The sequence below is a fragment of the Rana temporaria genome, chromosome 12, assembly GCF_905171775.1.
Source record: "Rana temporaria chromosome 12, aRanTem1.1, whole genome shotgun sequence".
NCBI classification, from domain to species: Eukaryota; Metazoa; Chordata; class Amphibia; order Anura; family Ranidae; genus Rana; species Rana temporaria.
The window spans coordinates 23,365,856-23,384,288 of NC_053500.1; the positions used below are offsets into that span (position 1 = coordinate 23,365,856).

Here is an 18,433-nt window from a genome sequence, read left to right on the forward strand (position 1 = left end):
TAGGCCACACATCCCCATCAAGAGGTACCTATAAAGTGGGGATTGAGGATGCTACACCTGCTGACAATGCTGGGGGGGATTTGTACCCTCCTGTAAAGATTTTCACGTGTTAACCAGAAGATGAAGAGCACCTGGGTGTACAGAAAACTCCCTGTGGTGCAAAGACTACTGAATGCCATATTCCAATGCTTTGTCCCTAGAGAAGACAGTGCTGCCAAATGTAGTACACTTGGTATCATCCAGCATATAGTGCATGTAAACTGTGCTAATTACAGAGAGGACTTCACTCCTTTCTAGACAAAAAGACACAGCAACACCTAGGTGATGTCCAAATGAGTACAATCTATGAATGGGACTCAAAGCTGGATTCCCTTAGGCCAGTGGTTCTCAACCTGGGGGTCGGGACCCCCTTGGGGGGTCAAATGATGATTGTCCAGGGGTCGCCAAATCCTGGGCTGTTCCTGAAGCCCGCACCTCTCTCTCCCAGCATTTTTGCAGTCACAAAGCAGGGCTGTTCCTGGAACCCGTGGCCACCCACTCAGCCTCTTTGCAGCCACCCATTCAGTTCACGGCATGGCTGGGGGGGCAGAGACTAGAGGTCAGCTGACTTGTGAGGAATGTGAAGTGGGAGGGGCTGGAGGAGACCCTATCTCCAGATTTCTGTGGATGTGTCACTCTTGGAGTGCGGCTGTCCATTTATCTTCTCCATTACTTGCCTTGCGCATTGCCGGCACCCTTGATTTCCTGAGAAGTCACGGACTGTATAAGCATACCCACTTAAAGCGGTAACTCCCTTTGCCCCTTGCAACTAGGTCTGTCAGGTAAGGCAGCTGGTGCCGATCACAGTTGATGGTGGTTGGAGGCAAACAGGTCACTGAGGCTGAACTTAAAGACTGGAGACCTGAGATCTATATGCAGGTTCAAGAGCATGGTGCTTGCTAAGCTAATTGGAAGGAAAGAGCACATATTGAGCTACTCAGTGAAAGATGGCAACACCTTAACCTTTACTGCAGTAAACCAGTGGTGATGGAAAATTTGAACAGGTTCTCAGTGGCATAAATGAAGAGATGCTTCAGTCTAAACCACCTTACTCACCAAGTCTTCAGTGACAGGGTCACACCCAGTGTCTGTGCCAGGACTCTGAAAAAGGAAAGCGCAGCCAACACAGGTCTGGAAGGTACAGTGTCATAAGGTCACATCCCATGCTTACCCCAGCATGTCCAGTCCAGTGGGGACCAGGTACAGACTACAAAACTAGTGCTATGGAAATGCCCATACACTGCTATATAGTGACCAGTTCAAGCCGCGGTATAGCGAGGAAGCTTGATTGAAATCCCAGGAGAAAATCTAAGAGGAAAAAAGGCTAGCAAAAAATATTTACTTCACTCAGCAGAGCTGAAGAAAATGTCTGCAACCTCCTAGGACACTAGCAAAACATGGAGGCATGTTGGGTAAAGGAGGAGGTTATGGAGGATGGCTTATAAATTTTCCTGTTTGTCAGTGTTCAACCCACCTGTAGGTGACAATATACTTATTCCTGTGTCCCTCAATGGACGATAAAGAAATACAAATATCTAGCTGTTGAGAACTTTTACAAACTGGAGGACTGACCTGTCAAGGAAACTGATCGCATTAGTAACATACCTAGACTACCATTGTTGACCTCCCCAGAAAATGTTAGTTACCATGCGGGTTTGCTCATCCAGGACTTCAATACCCAAAGTCACTGACCTCACTTCCACACATCATACTGCATACTTTTACCAAGTCTGACTCAAATTATCTAAGCAAAGGGATCCTCAGAACAGTAAAACAGAAAACACCATTAAAATGTCAACCTATGTAATTTTCTCAAGAAACATTTTTGAAATGTGTTGCTTAAAAAAAAATTGGCTACGTAACGGAGACTGGCTAAAAAAAAAAGTTAAAATAAATAAAAAAAATAGGTATTTCCAAGGATAAAACGACTAGCACTTCTTTGTAGCAAAATTTTGTTTATGTAGAAACAAGCCAGGTTCTTGCATTTGGATAGAGATTTAAATGAGTTCAAGCTAAAAGTTAAAAAGCACGATGAAGCCACAGTGGGTCACACCATGACGACCCACTTTTAAAGTGGTTAAATTTGCAACATTTGTACATTTTCTCTTTTTTTTTTGTTTTAACTAAACATTTTTTTTTTCCTTTTTGTAAACCAGGAAGAAAAAAAAATAACTAGTACTACAGATCGATTTGCCCGATGTCCGAACGAGCGCAGGAAGGGAAAAGGGGAGAGGGGCAGAGGTGACATTTGCTGTACAGAGTAATTTTTTTTGACATACTTACATCTTTAGCTCATTGTACAGGGCACAGCCAAAATCAAGGCACAAAGATCTTCTACAAGTTATTTTTTTTTTTCAATAAAGTTGTACAAAATAATACATTTTACATTCTGTACAAAGAATAATCCAGCAGTAAAATAAAAACAAAAACAGAAAAAAAAAAAAAAAAACGAAACAAAATAAAAAAAGTGTAGGGAAGTGGGGTGTTGTACAGAAGGAAAAAAAGGAAGTGATCATGTTCGTGCGGATAGGTCTAACATTCTGCTCAGGACTGAAGATTTAAAGATCACACAAAAGGTTGACTAAGGATAAAGTGGAGTGGTGGTGGGGTGAGAAAGAGGGCAAAAAAAAAAAAAAAAAGCATGGATAACTGTGACCAAATTAAAATGGCCAGGGCTTGTATTTGGAAAATAAATACATTGATATGTTGAAATTCATATCCAAGTATTTATTGCTTCTCTAAAAAAGAAAAAAAAAATTAAAAAAGAAAAATGGAAAAAAAAAATGGCACCCTTGTGAAAGGCAAAATAAATTACCTCTTGCAACTGCACACCCAACGATGGCAGCTCAGTGATACCAGGACAATTTTTTCTCTTTTTTACAGTCAAGAGTCAGGTGTCCTCTCTCTCTCAGTTGGCGGTCAGCAATGCAGTGAAGGAATACAAAGTTGATGTAATGCATGAAGATTAAAAAAAAAAAAATGTAGACCCAGCTTATTATTGAAAGGGGAGGAAAGTCTAGGTACAGCCTCCAGCCTACTGTACAGCCCCTCTCTTCCAGCTGCATTTGTATACCTTTATTTTATGTCAAAATCCTCCACACGCACTGCATTAAATGTTGGCATTTTGAAAAGGGAAGGGGGTGTAAAGGGGGAGAGGTCGTAGGTAAAGGGTAGATTTGGCGCCAGCCCGTGCTGTTTCAGGGCATTGAGGGGTGAAGGGCAGCAAGCTAACAGTTCCACAATTGTCCGGCAGCAAGGAAACAAGTAAAAACAGGTGCAAGCTGGAGAGGGAGTTTGCACGCAGGTTTTTTGTTTTCATCCCTTCATGGGTGAATTGTTTCCCCACCCCCCTTTATTTTTTTTTAAAGATTTTTTTTTTTAAAGATTTTTCTGTGGGATTTTTGCAGTTTCATTTCTTTTAAATTGAATTAAGAGTCCAGAAAAAAAAAAAAAAAAAAAAAAGGAAAAAATATATAAGAGAATCTCTCCATCACAACAGTTCGTATTGACGGAGGTGCATCCTTTGGATAATGTCCCGACAATCATTAAAAACCCTTCGAATATTTTCTGTGTCCACCGCACATGTGAAGTGAGGGTAACAGTAGTGCCGGCCATCTCCGCTTGCTGTACTGATTCTCTGCAGGGGAAAAAGAAAAAAAAAGATACACTCAATGAAATCAGTATGGAAACTCTTGTGGCTGTAAAAAAAAATTAGGGATTTATGAAAAAGGAAAAACTGAAATACCACATTGGCATAAGTATTCAGACCCTTTGCAACACTAGAAATTTAGCTCAGGTGCCACCCATTTCTCTTGATCGTTACTACACTTTGATTGGAGTCCACCTAGGGTAACCTAAATTGAATGGACATGATCTGGACAGGCACACACACCTCTTTAAAAAGCCTCACAAGCTGCCAATGCATACTGTATCAGAGAAAAAGCCATGCGGTCAAAAGAACTACTTGCAGAGCTCAGAGACGGGATTATTGCAAGGCACAGATCTGGAGAAGGCTACAAATACATTTCTGCTGCACTGAAGGTTCCCGAGAGCACAGTTGCCTCCACGATTCTCAAACAAAAGAAATTTGGCATAAACAGGACTCCACTCCGTTTGACCGACGACAAGCTCTTGGAAATCGGGGGAGAAGGGACTAGAGTGGCCCACCCAGGTGTGTGCAAAGCTTGTGACATACCCAAATAACTTGAGGCTGCAATTGCTGCTAAATGGTTTTTTTTCACTGAATTTTTTGTGACAAGTTTACTTTAAATATTGACATGTAAAGCTTTAGCTTGCTGCGGGGTCCTAAGCCCTAATTTAAGCTAGCCACTAAACTCTACAAAAAATAAACATTTAGACCAGTTTTGCGATTTGCACCAACATGCCATAAAAGAAGTTCAACTATGCAACTTCATCATGCAATAATGGCATATACTGGAATATGTAATAATAATAATAATAATAATAATAATACATTATGGGTTTCAGCCCATCTAACAGATTATTTTGTAGATTAGGACCCAGCAAATAAGATGCATTGCGTCTGGCGTAGTCAACAAGCCACTTCTGCTTTCAACAATGGGCACAAAACTAAACACAGACACTTACAAATCTGCATCTCCGGAGCTGCTAAAGTAGAAAGCCAATGTACGACTTCCCCACTGCATACTAGCCCCTTGCCCTGTGATGTCAGTTGCACTGAAAACAATAATACTGCTCTGGAAATAGCATGGGGCTTAGGAAGGTGGTATATTCCCGACTTTTCTCAGGCAGAGTTTGACAAAAAAAAAAACACAAACACCCAGCAGGAGCTTCTACAAGTTACATGTGAAAATCTATACGTTAATGTGCAGTAGTATTTAAACAAAAGAAAGAAATACTTACAAGAAACTCATCTCTAATAAAGTACTTGGCCCTTGTGACTCTGGGGTCCTCCCCAAGCTCTGGAGTTGCTAGAAAACAGAAGAAAAAATAAAAGTTGAAAGGGTAAATATAGGGGGTACAAGGTTAAGGACACTGTCACTGTGAGGGGAAAAAAGAAAAGAACAGTAGGTATGAAGTGCAGACACCTACAGGTGCACATTTGTGATAACAGCCCTCCCCAACGCCAGGAAGTTCTGAACAAAGTTTTGCTGCTTCTCGGTAGTGTCAGAGCTGGAAAAGAACCGCCTGCCTCCCTATGACCAAATGAAACGGGTGGGAGGCAAACTTCAGGCACAACCAGCAAGTGCTGAAAACAGTGTAGTATTCTTGTAGAGCAGGGGTCTTCAAACTTTCTAAACAAAGGGACAATTTATTGTCCTTTAGGAGGGCCAGATTGTGTCAGTCGGGAGTATAAACCGTTCCAGCATCAGCGGGAGTAAACAATCCCACATCAGTGTCAGCAGGAGGAATTGTGCCCAATCATTGGGAGGAATTGTGGCCCATCATTGGTGTCATTGGGAGGAACTGTGCCCCATCATGGTATCATTGGGAGGAATTGTGCCCATCATTGGTGTCATTGGGAGGAATTGTGCCCCATCATTGGTGTCATTGGGAGGAATTGTCCCCCCATTATTGGTGTCATTGGGAGGAATTGTGCCCCATCATGGTATCATTGGGAGGAATTGTGCCCATCATTGGTGTCATTGGGAGGAATTGTGCCCCATCATTGGTGTCATTGGGCTCCATTGTTGGTGTCATTGGGAGAAATTGTGTCCCATTGTGGGTGCAATTGGTAGAAATTGTGCCCCTTCATTGGCGTTATTGGGAGGAATTGTGTCCTTCATTGGCGTAAATAAATTAGCAACCCAAAGGCCAGATAAAAAAAGCAAACAAAGGGCACATCTGGCCCCCGGTCCTGCAGTCTGGAGATCAATGTTGTAGAGAAAGGGCACTAGGGGTACATATACACCAACCACGGTGTTACCATGCAGCAGCTGGTGTGTGGTGAAAGGACAGCAGTGATTTATTATGCGCAGATCGCAGTGCATCACGCTGCTCTTTTTTTTTTTTTTTTAAACAAACTTACCTGAGATGTGACACAGTGACATTTTATTAAGGTCTGTTGGCCACCACATGGAAGCAGTCTGATGACATCACACTCCCTAACTGGCCAATCAGGGGAATCTTTGTAATCATTCACAGAATACAAAGCTGCCTATTAATGGCTGAGCGGCACTCAGACCGACTCTGCACTGTTCCGGGTGTGAGATGGAAAGTCTGTTTTACAGCCAGAACCCAGCACTGCGTGTGGCTGAAGCTACATGCCATTCATACAGTGCTTACAGACACAGCAGCAGTTGGTAAAGCAATGGTTTGGACCAGCTTGGTACACAAACTATTTAAAGTCACAGGAAACACAGATTACCTTTAAATCTAAAAAGGAATAAAGACAAGTGTGGGCAGTTTGTCATTTCTTTTTTGTAAACCCAGACACAGTATGCTAAAACTAAGGAGTCAATGCATAAGGAAAAGCTATAGCTCACAGGGGTATCCAGTCTCCTAGACATAGGGTATGTATTCATAGGTTTCCTGCATCCCCCAGAAAAATACTACCAGAAATTTCCAATTTCCCACCATCTATGCAGGGATGAAGGTAATGCAGTGCAGGCTGTAGGATATTCTAATTATATGAAGTATATCCCATAATTGCATGATTTCTAGGTATTATAAGGGGTTGTGTAAGGGCAACTGTAACCTGCTTTTAGGTGCATTCCATTTGCATTTGAGATATGTCTGGGATGCTTCTGAGATCATACAGAATTCACTGACCTCATCCTGAGCTGCACTAAGCAGCAATGATCTGCTCGGAGCTGTTTTCACATTCCCATTGACATGCATGAAGATAAAAACAATTCTGACAAGAACAGCATGACAAACAAAATAAACAAAAACACCCGATTGGCAAACTTTACCCACTCATTATGCCAATACCATATCTATAGTTAAAGCGGAGTTGCACCCAAAAGTGGAACTTCTGCTCATTTGTCTCCTCCCCCCTCCGGTGCCACCACATTTGGTACCTTTCAGAGGGGAGAGCAGATAGCCGTCTGACAGGTATCCTGTCCCCACTTCCGGGAGTCCAGGCAGCGGCGAATTATGTCAGCGCCTCGTCTCCCTCCTCCTCCGCCGGGCCAGCAGGAGAACGCAGCGTTGCCTCACACACGTGCAGTAGGGACCCGGCGTGAAGCCGAAATGCTGCACTGCCGGGCTCCCTTACCCGCAATGGCAGCACCAGACAGCAACATTAGCTGCGGTGCCGACATCGCTGGACTCCAGGACAGACAAGTGTCCTATTATTAATAGTCAGTCTGCAGCTATAGTATGTGGCTTTGAATTTTTGCAAGGAACACTGATAAACACGTACCATCATCTGGTGTTGTATAACGCGCAAACTCTGGAAAGTAGTCCTCGATTTTCGATTTCCCAGCCAAAACCTTTTCGGCAAGTAGATCTTGTTTATTCAAGAAGAGAATGACTGAAATTGTCCGTAGCCACCTACAATGCAAAAATTGCAATCAAACGTTTGGAACAGAATTTTGAGTGAAATACAAGATGATATTTAGCTTGTAAAGTTATCTGCACTGTGCACTATGATACATTTGTGCAACCACAATTTCTTTTGCTGTGCTGCTTGCATGTGTCGAGAACATACAAGAGTATGATGTGCCCTCTGTCTTCCTGCCCCCTCTGCTCCCTGCTAATAGCTGCGCGCCCCCCTGGGAACATCTGTCCCTATGCCTGTGTATTGTAAAAACTCAGCCGATCTGTACCTTCGAAAATTGTTCCAGTTGTACATCGGATCGATCTCTCTCCGTCTCGCTCTCTCTTTCCTCTCTCTGCTCCACCACCACCTGAGGTCAGGAGGACGCCTTATCAGCTCTGAGCTGGAGAAACAAGGGAGCTGACATATCAGCCGAGCGCTCAGAGTGCAGCTCATACAGGTACAAATCGGCGTTGTTTTTACATTACAGACACAGGGACAAATGTTCTTATGTTACAGAGGGGATACGACTATGTTGGTACAGTGGGTTAACACAACCACTTTAAACCAAACATCCAGGTATACCTTATCTGGCAGTGTTTACAGTTCCTTTGAGCAGGAATGGCCAGGTATCTGCAGTCGATTTCCAGTGAAGATCGGGGAACCTCCTTATGGTATGGCCATGATCGAGGCCGGTCTCCTCCTGGTCATGATCGAGGCCGGTCTCCTCCTGGTCATGATCGAGGCCGGTCTCCTGCTGAAATTCTTTGGCTATAAAAAACCAGTAGTAGTCTACAAACACCCAGAGATTCCTGCTCTAATGATCAGGGATCGGTTACCAGGTAAGCCCACAGTTGGTCACTGGGGCATCACACGGGGTCAGGTCACCTGCTTTTTTTGTACAAGAAAATGATCCTTGTTACACTGCTGCTGTTCTGAGATTTAAATGGTTTCCTCTAAATTATGGGGCTTTTTTTTTTCTGAATTATACTTACCTAGGTGGATGCAGCATCAAAACACTGCCAATCGCTCGGTTCTTAGGGCTCCCTAAACAGAGAGCTGGTGATTGTCAGTTAGTAGTGCTCTGACAGCAACCCCCCCACGCTCACTGGAGCACTGGGCTGTGGAGGCGGGAATGGCCGAACCAAGCATGTGGGCAGATCCCGATTTCATTGTTGTGGTCTTGCCCGAGCCTGGACTGGCTCTGTGATGCCAGCCGACATTCAGCCCGCTGTCAGCTGAAAATGGGTCACACAGGAGTGCAGAACAAACTGCACTCCTGTAATCCACACGAGAACAGCAGCCAAATGAGCTTTGGCTGTACTTCTCCTTTAAATAAGTAGGCCCACAGCTTTGAAAACATAGAAAACACTCAAAGAAAGATACATAGGTGATCACGCCTCTAAATTGATCTTTAGAAACCCAATAAAAAATTATAAGAAGAAAAAAAACAAAATGTGTACCGATTGTTCCAGATGCTTTTGAAGAGGTTTAGCGCTTCCTGGAGTCTGTTGGTCTGATTGTCCTCTCGGATCACCATATTATAACTGCTGCTGGCTACCACAAATATAATTGCTGTCACATCTGGGCAAAAACAAACAAAGGAAGACTACAATGGTTTAAAACATGGCAGTCAAATTGCAAAGATTTTATTCAAGTTTTTACTTACAAGCTTTTGGCATAAAAAAAAACAGCAAATCTGTGGATATAATTTGTATTTGTTTCACTGGTCAAAAGAAATAGACGTCCTTTTTGAAGTGAAGTGATCTCTGCAAAGTGACAAATCACATTGACCATGCAAGAAAGTGGCTAGTAGGGATGGGCACAATGACCTATACCTAAAGAAAGTAAAGATTTCCAGGTATGGAATTTTATACATAGTTACATTGGTCCAGCTTGAAGTAATGTAACGATGTATATACCATACCTGTGGGACCTCTCTAGAGCCGGGAAATGGCTGCGGTAGACACCGCTATTCGGATGGTCCCCACTAGGTTCCGGGTCTCGTGCCAAGTACACTGCATGAAAATATTTCTCAAACTAATTTTTAACAATAAATGTGTTTTCTTGTTTAGCAAATTATATTTATTCCAAAATTGTATGTTAAAAGCAAATGAAAATGTTCAAACGACAAATCGCTAAGTCATTAAATGTACTGAGAATTTTCATATGAACATTTGTTCAAAAATAAACTAGTGTATGGCCAGCTTTAGGAAAGGATAAAAAAATCAAAAAAAATCGAACAAAACGATTTTTTGAAAATATGAATAGATTTGACCTACCAACTCGATTTTTAAATCGAATCAATTTTTTTCCCCAGCCCTAATACACACACTATATGCATTTCATTTTTTTTTATACAGTGAGGGAAAAAAATATGTAATCCTCCGCTGATTTTGTACGTTTTCCCACTGACCAACATGATCAGTCTATAATTTTAATGGTAGGTTTATTTTAGCAGTGAGAGGCAGAACAACAACAAAAATATCCAGAAAAAAACGCATTTCAAGAAACGTATAAATGGATTTGCATTTTAATGAGTGAAATATTTGACCCCTATGGGATCATGGTCTGGAGACTGGATAGGACCTTCATGTGCTTCTTGAGCCACTCCTTTATTGCCTTGGCTGTGTGTTTTGGGTCATTGTCATGCTAGAATACCCATCCACGACCCATTTTCAATGCCCTGGCAGAAGGAAGGTTTTCACCCAAGATTTGAGGGTACAAGGCCCGTCCATCGTCCCTTTGATGTGATGAAGTTGTCCTGTTCCCTTAGCAGAAAAACACTCCCAAAGCACAATGTTTCCACCTCCATGTTTGACTGTGGGGATGGCGTTCTTGGGATCATAGGCAGCATTCCTCCTCCTCCAAATACAGCAAGTTGAGTTGATGCCAAAGAGCTTGATTTTGGTCTCATCTGACCACAACACTTTCACCCAGTTGTCCTCTGAATCATTCAGATGTTTATTAGCAAACTTTATACGGGCCTGTACATGCGCTTCCTTGAGCAGGGGGACTGATGGAAAATAACGCGCAGTTTCAGTGAGTTTTATCTGCAGATTCACTTATGATACCAGAGTTGTGGTTTGAACAGGGCACATAGAGAACAATAGGTTGTTGTTGTGTTTTGTGCCTTTGCAGAATGCATGCAGAAAATTGCACATCTCTGTACATGGGGTGAATGCGGCCTAAAAGGTGTACTTGCAGAATCTACACGACAGATTGACACTGCAACTGATAACTCACCATTAAAGCACTGGATCCACTTTCTGCGCTCATCCCGCTGACCACCGACATCAAACATGCTGCAAGAAAAAATGCAAAACTCTTGAAGAACTCCCGGCACCGGCAAATATGTAAAATAAACACCCCATCTTCAAGTTCAGGTATATGCGCAAGTCAATAGTTTAAAGTGGAGCTTTACTCTGTCAATCAACATTGACCATGTTTAAGCCTCAGGCTGCTAGCATTAGTAGATAGATAGGAACCTATACCAGATTTACATTTCAGCAGTTACTTCCTGGTTTCCAGGCCTAGGCAAATATTGTTACACAGGAGTTCTCAGGAGGGGTTTCCTCAGCTAAGCAAACCTCCTGCCTGCATGAGCTAAGGATAGATGGACTCTAGGAAGTAAATACTATATAAATCATCTGACCTTACTTAAAGCGGTGGTTCACCCTTATTGACAACTTTCCATCATTAAATTAGGCATAGTAGCGCGAGCTACAGTATGCCTGTATTTATTTTTTTAGCCCGGTACTCACTGTGCAATCCTAGCGAGACGATTCCGACTCCCCACGGGGAATGGGCGTTCCTATCCAGAGGGAAGATGATTGACGGCCGGCTATGGCACGTCACGCTCCCCGAAGATAGCTGGAGTAGGTCTCGGCTCTTCACGGCGCCTGCGCACAGACTATGCGCAGGCGCCGTGAAGCGCCAAGTCCTATTTCGGCTATTTCCGGAGAAGCGTGACGCGCCATAGCCGGCCGTCAATCATGCTGCCTCTGGATAGGAACGCCCATTCCCCGCGGGGAGTCGGAATCGTCTCGCTAGGATTGCACTGTGAGTACCGGGCTAAAAAAATAAATACAGGCATACTGTAGCTCGCGCTACTATGCCTAATTTAATGATAACATTTTTTTTTTTTTTTTTCTATTAGGGTGAACCACCGCTTTAAGATGGCCATTGCCAGAAATTCTAGGGGACGTTTTTCTAGGCGATTTCTCAGCGAAATTAAGCATGTATGGAGAAATTTGCTTTGAATTTTACGTTTTTGATTTGTGGTGCTCAGATATAGTTCCGCTTTAACTTAACTCCATTTAGCTGGGAAACCTCCATAATATCCGAGTTGCAACAGCATTCGAAAATTGCAATTTAGCTTAGGCTAGGTTCACACTGCTGCAATGCGATTTTCATCAGATCTTTAGTGCAATGTTATGTTATGTAGTGCAACTTGGATGCTGCTTAGTAGCGGTTTGCATATTTATTGGGGCCACAATTGTGGAATTGCACTGTAGCACAGGAAACCTTTTCAAAATCAAGCTGTGCCGAGCGAGTTGCATTGATGTTAACGGTACCAATCAAAACAATGCGATTTCCATGGTCATGCGATTCTGTGCTACTCAAGTACCATCTGAAATCATACAAATGTGAACGCAGGCTTGCAGTTGCAGTGTTTGCTCAGTAAGCCTATGTGTAGGATAGGGGAAAAGAAGAAGAAGGTATCCAGAACGAGTGACGTACATTTGTACTCCAAAGAGCAGGAAGGTGACATGAAGTCTGTAGATTAGCAGGTTCTGAAGTCCATGGTCATCCTATTTATGCTATACATTCATAAAAGCCCTTATGCTTGGACAGGCCAAGATCATTATTGTTATTTCCTAAATCACAGGTGTCAAACTGGCGGCCTTGGAGCTGTTGCAGAACTACAAGTCCTATGAGGCAGTGCAAGGCTGGCAGTTACAAGGATGACTCGCACAGGCATGATGGGACTTGTAGTTCCGTAACAGCTGGAGGGCTGCCAGTTTGACACCCCTGCTCCAAATGATCTCACAGGGCAGTGGGGAAGGTCTCCAGCTGCCTTAAATTCTGAAGAAGCAACAGTCAGCCTACATCACACTCTCTATTATGACACCATACTGACAGTCCTATGAAAAAAATAAAAATACATTTTTGAATGGCTGCTAAATGCAAGAGCTTCTCTTGCAGACATACCTGTCATTCCTTATCATACAGAACCGAGCATATATGAACTATGAGTGGTACTTACTGAAAGTTCACTTTGTCCACCTGAAACTTTGTTTCAAATATTCCTGATGTCAGGACTCTGCATCGTAACAAGTCCTAGGAAAAAAATAAAAAGGAACAACAAAAAAGTAAGAATAAAGTAAAACTAAAGACAACTTTCTTTTTTTTAAATTGGATGGAGAGGGATTAGAACACCACAGGTTTTCATTGCTGTCCGTGTCCTCATTGGGGAGATTCACCGACTCCATTTGTCCAGTTTATTGCTTTCATCAAGAGTGAAAGCAAGTAAAAGAAAAGTCAAACATTTGGGTTGTCGTCACAAGAACAGGAAGAGAAGGAAAACCTTCCAATGCAAAAACTAGTTCTGTTGACAAGATTCCCTCATGAGGGAGAATTTTCCTCTCACTTCCAGTTTTGACTATGAGACAGAAAATAAAGGGGTATCTCCCCAATGGAACATAGATGTATATGTATATATATATATATATATATATATATATATATATATATATATATATATATATATATATATATATGTATATGTATATGTATATGTATATATATATATATATATATATATATATATATATATATATATATATATATATATATATATATATATATATATATATATATATATATATATTCTGGCTGTTACGGATTAAAATTTTCGTGTCCGATTAATCTTTTTTGTTAATCGATTAAATCGACTAAATTTCGATTAATTATAAACACACATACATTTTTCGGATCACCACCATATATAGTCCCCACTGTAATATTCACAGACATCCCCCCCACTGTAATATGGTCTACATCTCCCCACTGTATAGGAAGATTAGTGCTTGCTTAGTCTTACCAGAGAAGCCGACGGAACACAAGCAGTTAAAACTGGGTGATGTCAGGGCGCCGGTCTAGGCTCACCTAGGTTGCCGCCGGGTGCACCAAGATGGCCGCTGCTCCGGGAGCTAGGCCAAAGCCGCGGCCTTTCTTATGGCCGAGGCAGCAGCGGAGCTCCGCGGATCACGTGGTGTGCCGATCCACATATGGTGACCCGTTCGGATCACGGATCATTTACGACCCGTTGCACCACTAGTACCGATCAAAAGAATTTTGATTGATCAAAAAAAATGAACGATTAATCGAGGAATTAATCTTTAATTTCCACAGCCCTAATATATAGAGGTTTATATGGAGTTTATAACTCTACCTTACTCTAGCCAAAATAAAATAAACACCACCAAAAAATAAGGTTTGCCTATTTTAATGAGTACAGGTCTTGTCTCTTACTAAAGACGGTTTCTACGGTATTCTGAAAATCATCCCAACCAAGATATTAAGCCGATACTATGCCGATATCTCCTAAAGCAATGCAGATAAACCCAGAACATGTTAGGGGGTGCAGTGTATGGTCCGCTATACACTGGCCATAAATTTACTGATCCAACCATTTTATAAGACGATAAAAGAGATCATAGTTCATGTCTGATATATTTTTTAGGTCAACTGTTTATTAGAGCTGCATGATTCTGGCTAAAATTAGATTCACAATTTAGAATAAAGATCACGATTTATGTGGCGCAACATCTTTCACATTATACAAAAAGATTGGGCTAACTTTACTGTTTATTTTTTTAATTTTTTATTCATTAAACAAAATGTTACGTTTATCCGTTATCTCACCTGAGCAATTTTGTGATAAACTTGGCAGACTGTTTTTTTTTTTGACAGCTGTCGGAAGTGAGCAGAGAACTCGAGGAAAATCGAGGAAACGCTGTGTTAAGATCGCGAGGGAAGTTACATAGTAGGCGAGGTTGAAAAAAAAGACACAAGTCCAACCTATGTGTGTGATTATATGTCAGTATTACATTGTATATCCATGTATGTTGTGGTCATTCAGGTGCTTATCCAATAGTTTCTTGAAACCATTGATGCCCCCCGCTGAGACCACCGCCTGTGAAAGGGAATTCCACATCCTTGCCGCTCTTACAGTAAAGAACCCTCTACACCAGGCATGTCCAGAGTCCGGCCCGCATTACGGTTTAATGTGGCCCCCCTGGTAATTTGTGTGTGTGTATGTATGTGTGTGTGTATGTATGTGTGTGTGTGTGTGTGTGTGTATATATGTGTATATATATATATATATATATATATATATATATATATATATATATATATACACACACACACACACACACACACACACACACACACACACACATATATATATATATATAAAACTTTTGTGGCCACCAGGGCATCGATCAGCCTGCACTGGTGGCACTGATTGGGCGGCATTGATGGGCACTACACTGGCCCTTATTTTGCTTCACAGTTCTTTATTTAAAATTAAAAAAAAAAAATCCTGAAACTTCCCTCTTAAAGTGAAGGTGCATATTAGACGATAAATACGGCATATCCAAATAACACAACCAAGATAATCCTTAGTCCTGAGAGGCCCTCAGGGATTCGTTGGGGCTACAAAAAAAATATATATATCTCCAAATAACACGCCCAAGCTAATCTCTTCACCACACACAGCCACAAAGGCAAGAGAGTTCTTGTTGGGCAGTGTATTAGTGCTCCGAGGAACACACTTAGACCGAATTTTAATGGTTCAAAGAATGTCAGGCAAAATGGTCGGCCCTCATGCATGTTCACTTAATCAAATCTGGCCCTCTTTGAAAAAAGTTTGGACACCCCTGCTCTACACAGTTTAAAGGTTAAAGTGGAGGTTCACCCGGAAATGTTAATTTTACAATTAGATTGATGCTCATTTTGTCTAGGGGAATCGGGTAGTTTTTTTAAAATCGAAGCCGTACTTACCGTTCTAGAGATACATCTTCTCCGCCGCTTCCGGGTATGGGCTGCGGGACTGGGCGTTCCTATTTGATTGACAGTTTTCCGACGGTCGCATCTATCGCGTCACGATTTTCCGAACGTAGCCGAACGTCGGTGCGCAAGCGCCGTATAGGGCCGCACCGACGTTCGGCTTCTTTCGGTTACTCATGACGCGATAGATGCGACCGTCGGAAGCCTGTCAATCAAATAGGAACGCCCAGTCCCGAAGACCATACCCGGAAGCGGCGGAGAAGATCGCTCTCTAAAACGGTAAGTACTGCTTCGATTTAAAAAAAACTACCCGATTCCCCTTGACAAAATGCGCATGAATCTAATGTTAAATTTTTTTTTTAGGATGAACTCACTTTAAATCTCTTTTCATTTTAATGAGTGGCCACGTGTCTTGTTAAACTCCCTTCCGCAAAAAAGTTTTATCCCTATTATGGGGTCACCAGTACGGCATTTGTAAATTGAAATCATATCCCCTCTCTTTTGTTGCCTTTCTCTGTACTCTCTCCATTTCCAGTACATCCTTCCTGAGGACTGGTGCCCAGAACTGGACAGCATACTCCAGGTGCGGCCGGACCAGAGTCTTGTAGAGCGGGAGAATTATTATCTCTGGAGTTGATCCCCTTTTTAATGCATGCCAATATTCTGTTTGCTTTGTCAGCAGCTTGGCATTGCATGTCACTACTGAGCCTTTCATCTACTAGGATCCCCAGGTCCTTTTTCATCCTTGATTCCCTCAGAGGTTCTCCCCTCAGTGTATAGATTGCATTCATATTTTTGCCACCCAAATGCATTAGTTAAAATGTTTCCACATTAAACCTCATGTGTCATGCTGAATCGCAATCTCGATTCTTTACGATTAATCATGCAGCTCTACTGTGTGTGTTTTATTTGGTGGGCAGTTCAAACAAATCGTATGGTCGGCATTAAAAATGGACACCTTTACAGTCAGTCAATGTCAGACTGCTCTGAAGGATGGACATTGAATTGAACCTTGTGCTATTCCACCCAAGAAATGCACTTTTCAATGGTTTCAATGAAACATTTTTTACATACAAGCAGAGTACTATGCTAGAGTTACTCACCTGGTCAGAGGGTGTGTAATCATTCTGCTGCACATCGTCGATTTTATCTAGAAAACTGTGCAGAAAAAAAAAGAAACAAAGTGAGCTTAGGACGTCACCTTTAACAATTAAACAATGTTAAATAAGATCCGTTTAGCTGACTCGTTAACATCTAATACAAGCTATTAAAAACAATCATACAATTTTAAACAGTGGAAAACGTTAAGGTTTATTAATAACAACATTTCAAGTACGTTAAAGAAATCCATGTTAATTTGTGCATCAATTGTTAAAGGGGTTGTAAAGGTACAATTTATTTTTCTCTAAATAGCTTCCTTTACCTTAGTGCAGTCCTCCTTCACTTACCTCATCCTTCCATTTTGCATTTAAATGTCTTTATTTCTTCTGAGAAATCCTCACTTCCTGTTCTTCTGTCTGTAACTCCACACAGTAAAGCGAGGCTTTCTCCCTGGTGTGGAGTGTCGTGCTCGCTCCCCTCCCTTGGACTACAGGAGAGTCAGGATGCCCACTAACACACAGCTACTTTCTCTATCTGCAACGTAGAGAGCGTCCTGACTCTCCCCCTAGTCCAAGGGAGGGGGCGAGCACGACACTCCACACCAGGGAGAAAGCCTCGCATTACTGTGTGGAGTTACAGACAGAAGAACAGGAAGTGAGGATTTCTCAGAAGAAATAAGGACATTTAAAAGCAAAATGGAAGGATGAGGTAAGTGAAGGAGGACTGCACCAAGGTAAAGGAAGCCATTTAGGAAAAAAATGTTTTACCTTTACAACCCATTTAAGAGGGGTTACATAAAATGTTTGTGTACAGGTATATGCTTTATGTCTCTAGCTATAGGACCTGGCACAGAAACATGAAACAGCAACTGAAAACTGGGCGAGGCTCAGCACACCCCTAAACCTGGCACCCCTGCTTTCCCTGCTGCCAGTGCTATTGCAAACATTGCAGTCCCGGCATCCCTCCAGGTGTGCACTTGCCTGGCTTGTCAAAGTAGGCTGCCATGTTTGCATAGCATCCCCAGCACCCCTGCAGACGCCCTGCACACCTCTGCTTTAGTGCCACAAGGTCAGCAGACACAGTGAGCACTGCGGGAGACCCATCGACACTCCTGGGAGATTGTTACTCAGCAGGTTCCAGGGGACCTTTTCTCAGGAAGAGAGTGGAGTTCAGTGGCACATGTAGCAGTAAAAGGTAAATAATCCACATCCTACCAACTCACAGCTCTAACTCATATACAACACTACAAGTATTTAAGAAGATCTGAGTTTCAGCAGCTTATATTTATTGTAAGCAATAAAGCACACAAATTCAGCTTTATTGAACTATGTCACTATAAATATGAAAGTCAAAAAGTATTTTAAGCTAAAAATACTGGAAACAAAAATATTTTCTCACTAAAAATACTTATGTTGCATTTACAGGTGGATCCTATAGCAGGCACCCATAAAGCCACACTCACATAGCTAGATTCAGTAAGAGTTAGGCCAGCGTATCAGTAGATACGCCGACCTAACTCGGAATTTGCGCCCACCTAAGTTTAAGTGTACTCTCAAACAGAGATACACTTAAACCTATCTAAGATACGACGGCTTGTGCCGTCCTATCTTAGGGTGCAATATTTAGGCTGGCCGCTAGGTGGCGCTTCCATTGCGGTCGGCGTAGAATATGTAAATCACTAGATACGCCTATTCACGAACGTACGCCCGGCCGACGCAGTACAGATTACGCCGTTTACGTAACGCATTA

General features: G+C 42.2%; 1 protein-coding gene across 2 annotated transcripts in view; it reads right to left on the minus strand.

Moving 5' to 3' along the window:
- Positions 1–1,974: 1,974 nt before the first annotated feature.
- GNAS (GNAS complex locus) overlaps positions 1,975–18,433 on the minus strand; it is a 202,540-nt gene continuing 186,081 nt past the window's right edge. For both annotated transcript variants that reach the window (XM_040330132.1, XM_040330133.1), the window contains exons 6-12: positions 16,687–16,741; positions 12,774–12,847; positions 10,751–10,809; positions 8,968–9,088; positions 7,388–7,518; positions 4,924–4,991; positions 1,975–3,676 (exon numbers count right to left, since the gene is read on the minus strand). In XM_040330132.1, coding sequence (XP_040186066.1) covers positions 3,530–3,676; positions 4,924–4,991; positions 7,388–7,518; positions 8,968–9,088; positions 10,751–10,809; positions 12,774–12,847; positions 16,687–16,741 — 655 coding nt within the window. In that variant the 3' untranslated portion in view covers positions 1,975–3,529. The remainder of the gene's footprint in view (positions 3,677–4,923; positions 4,992–7,387; positions 7,519–8,967; positions 9,089–10,750; positions 10,810–12,773; positions 12,848–16,686; positions 16,742–18,433) is intronic.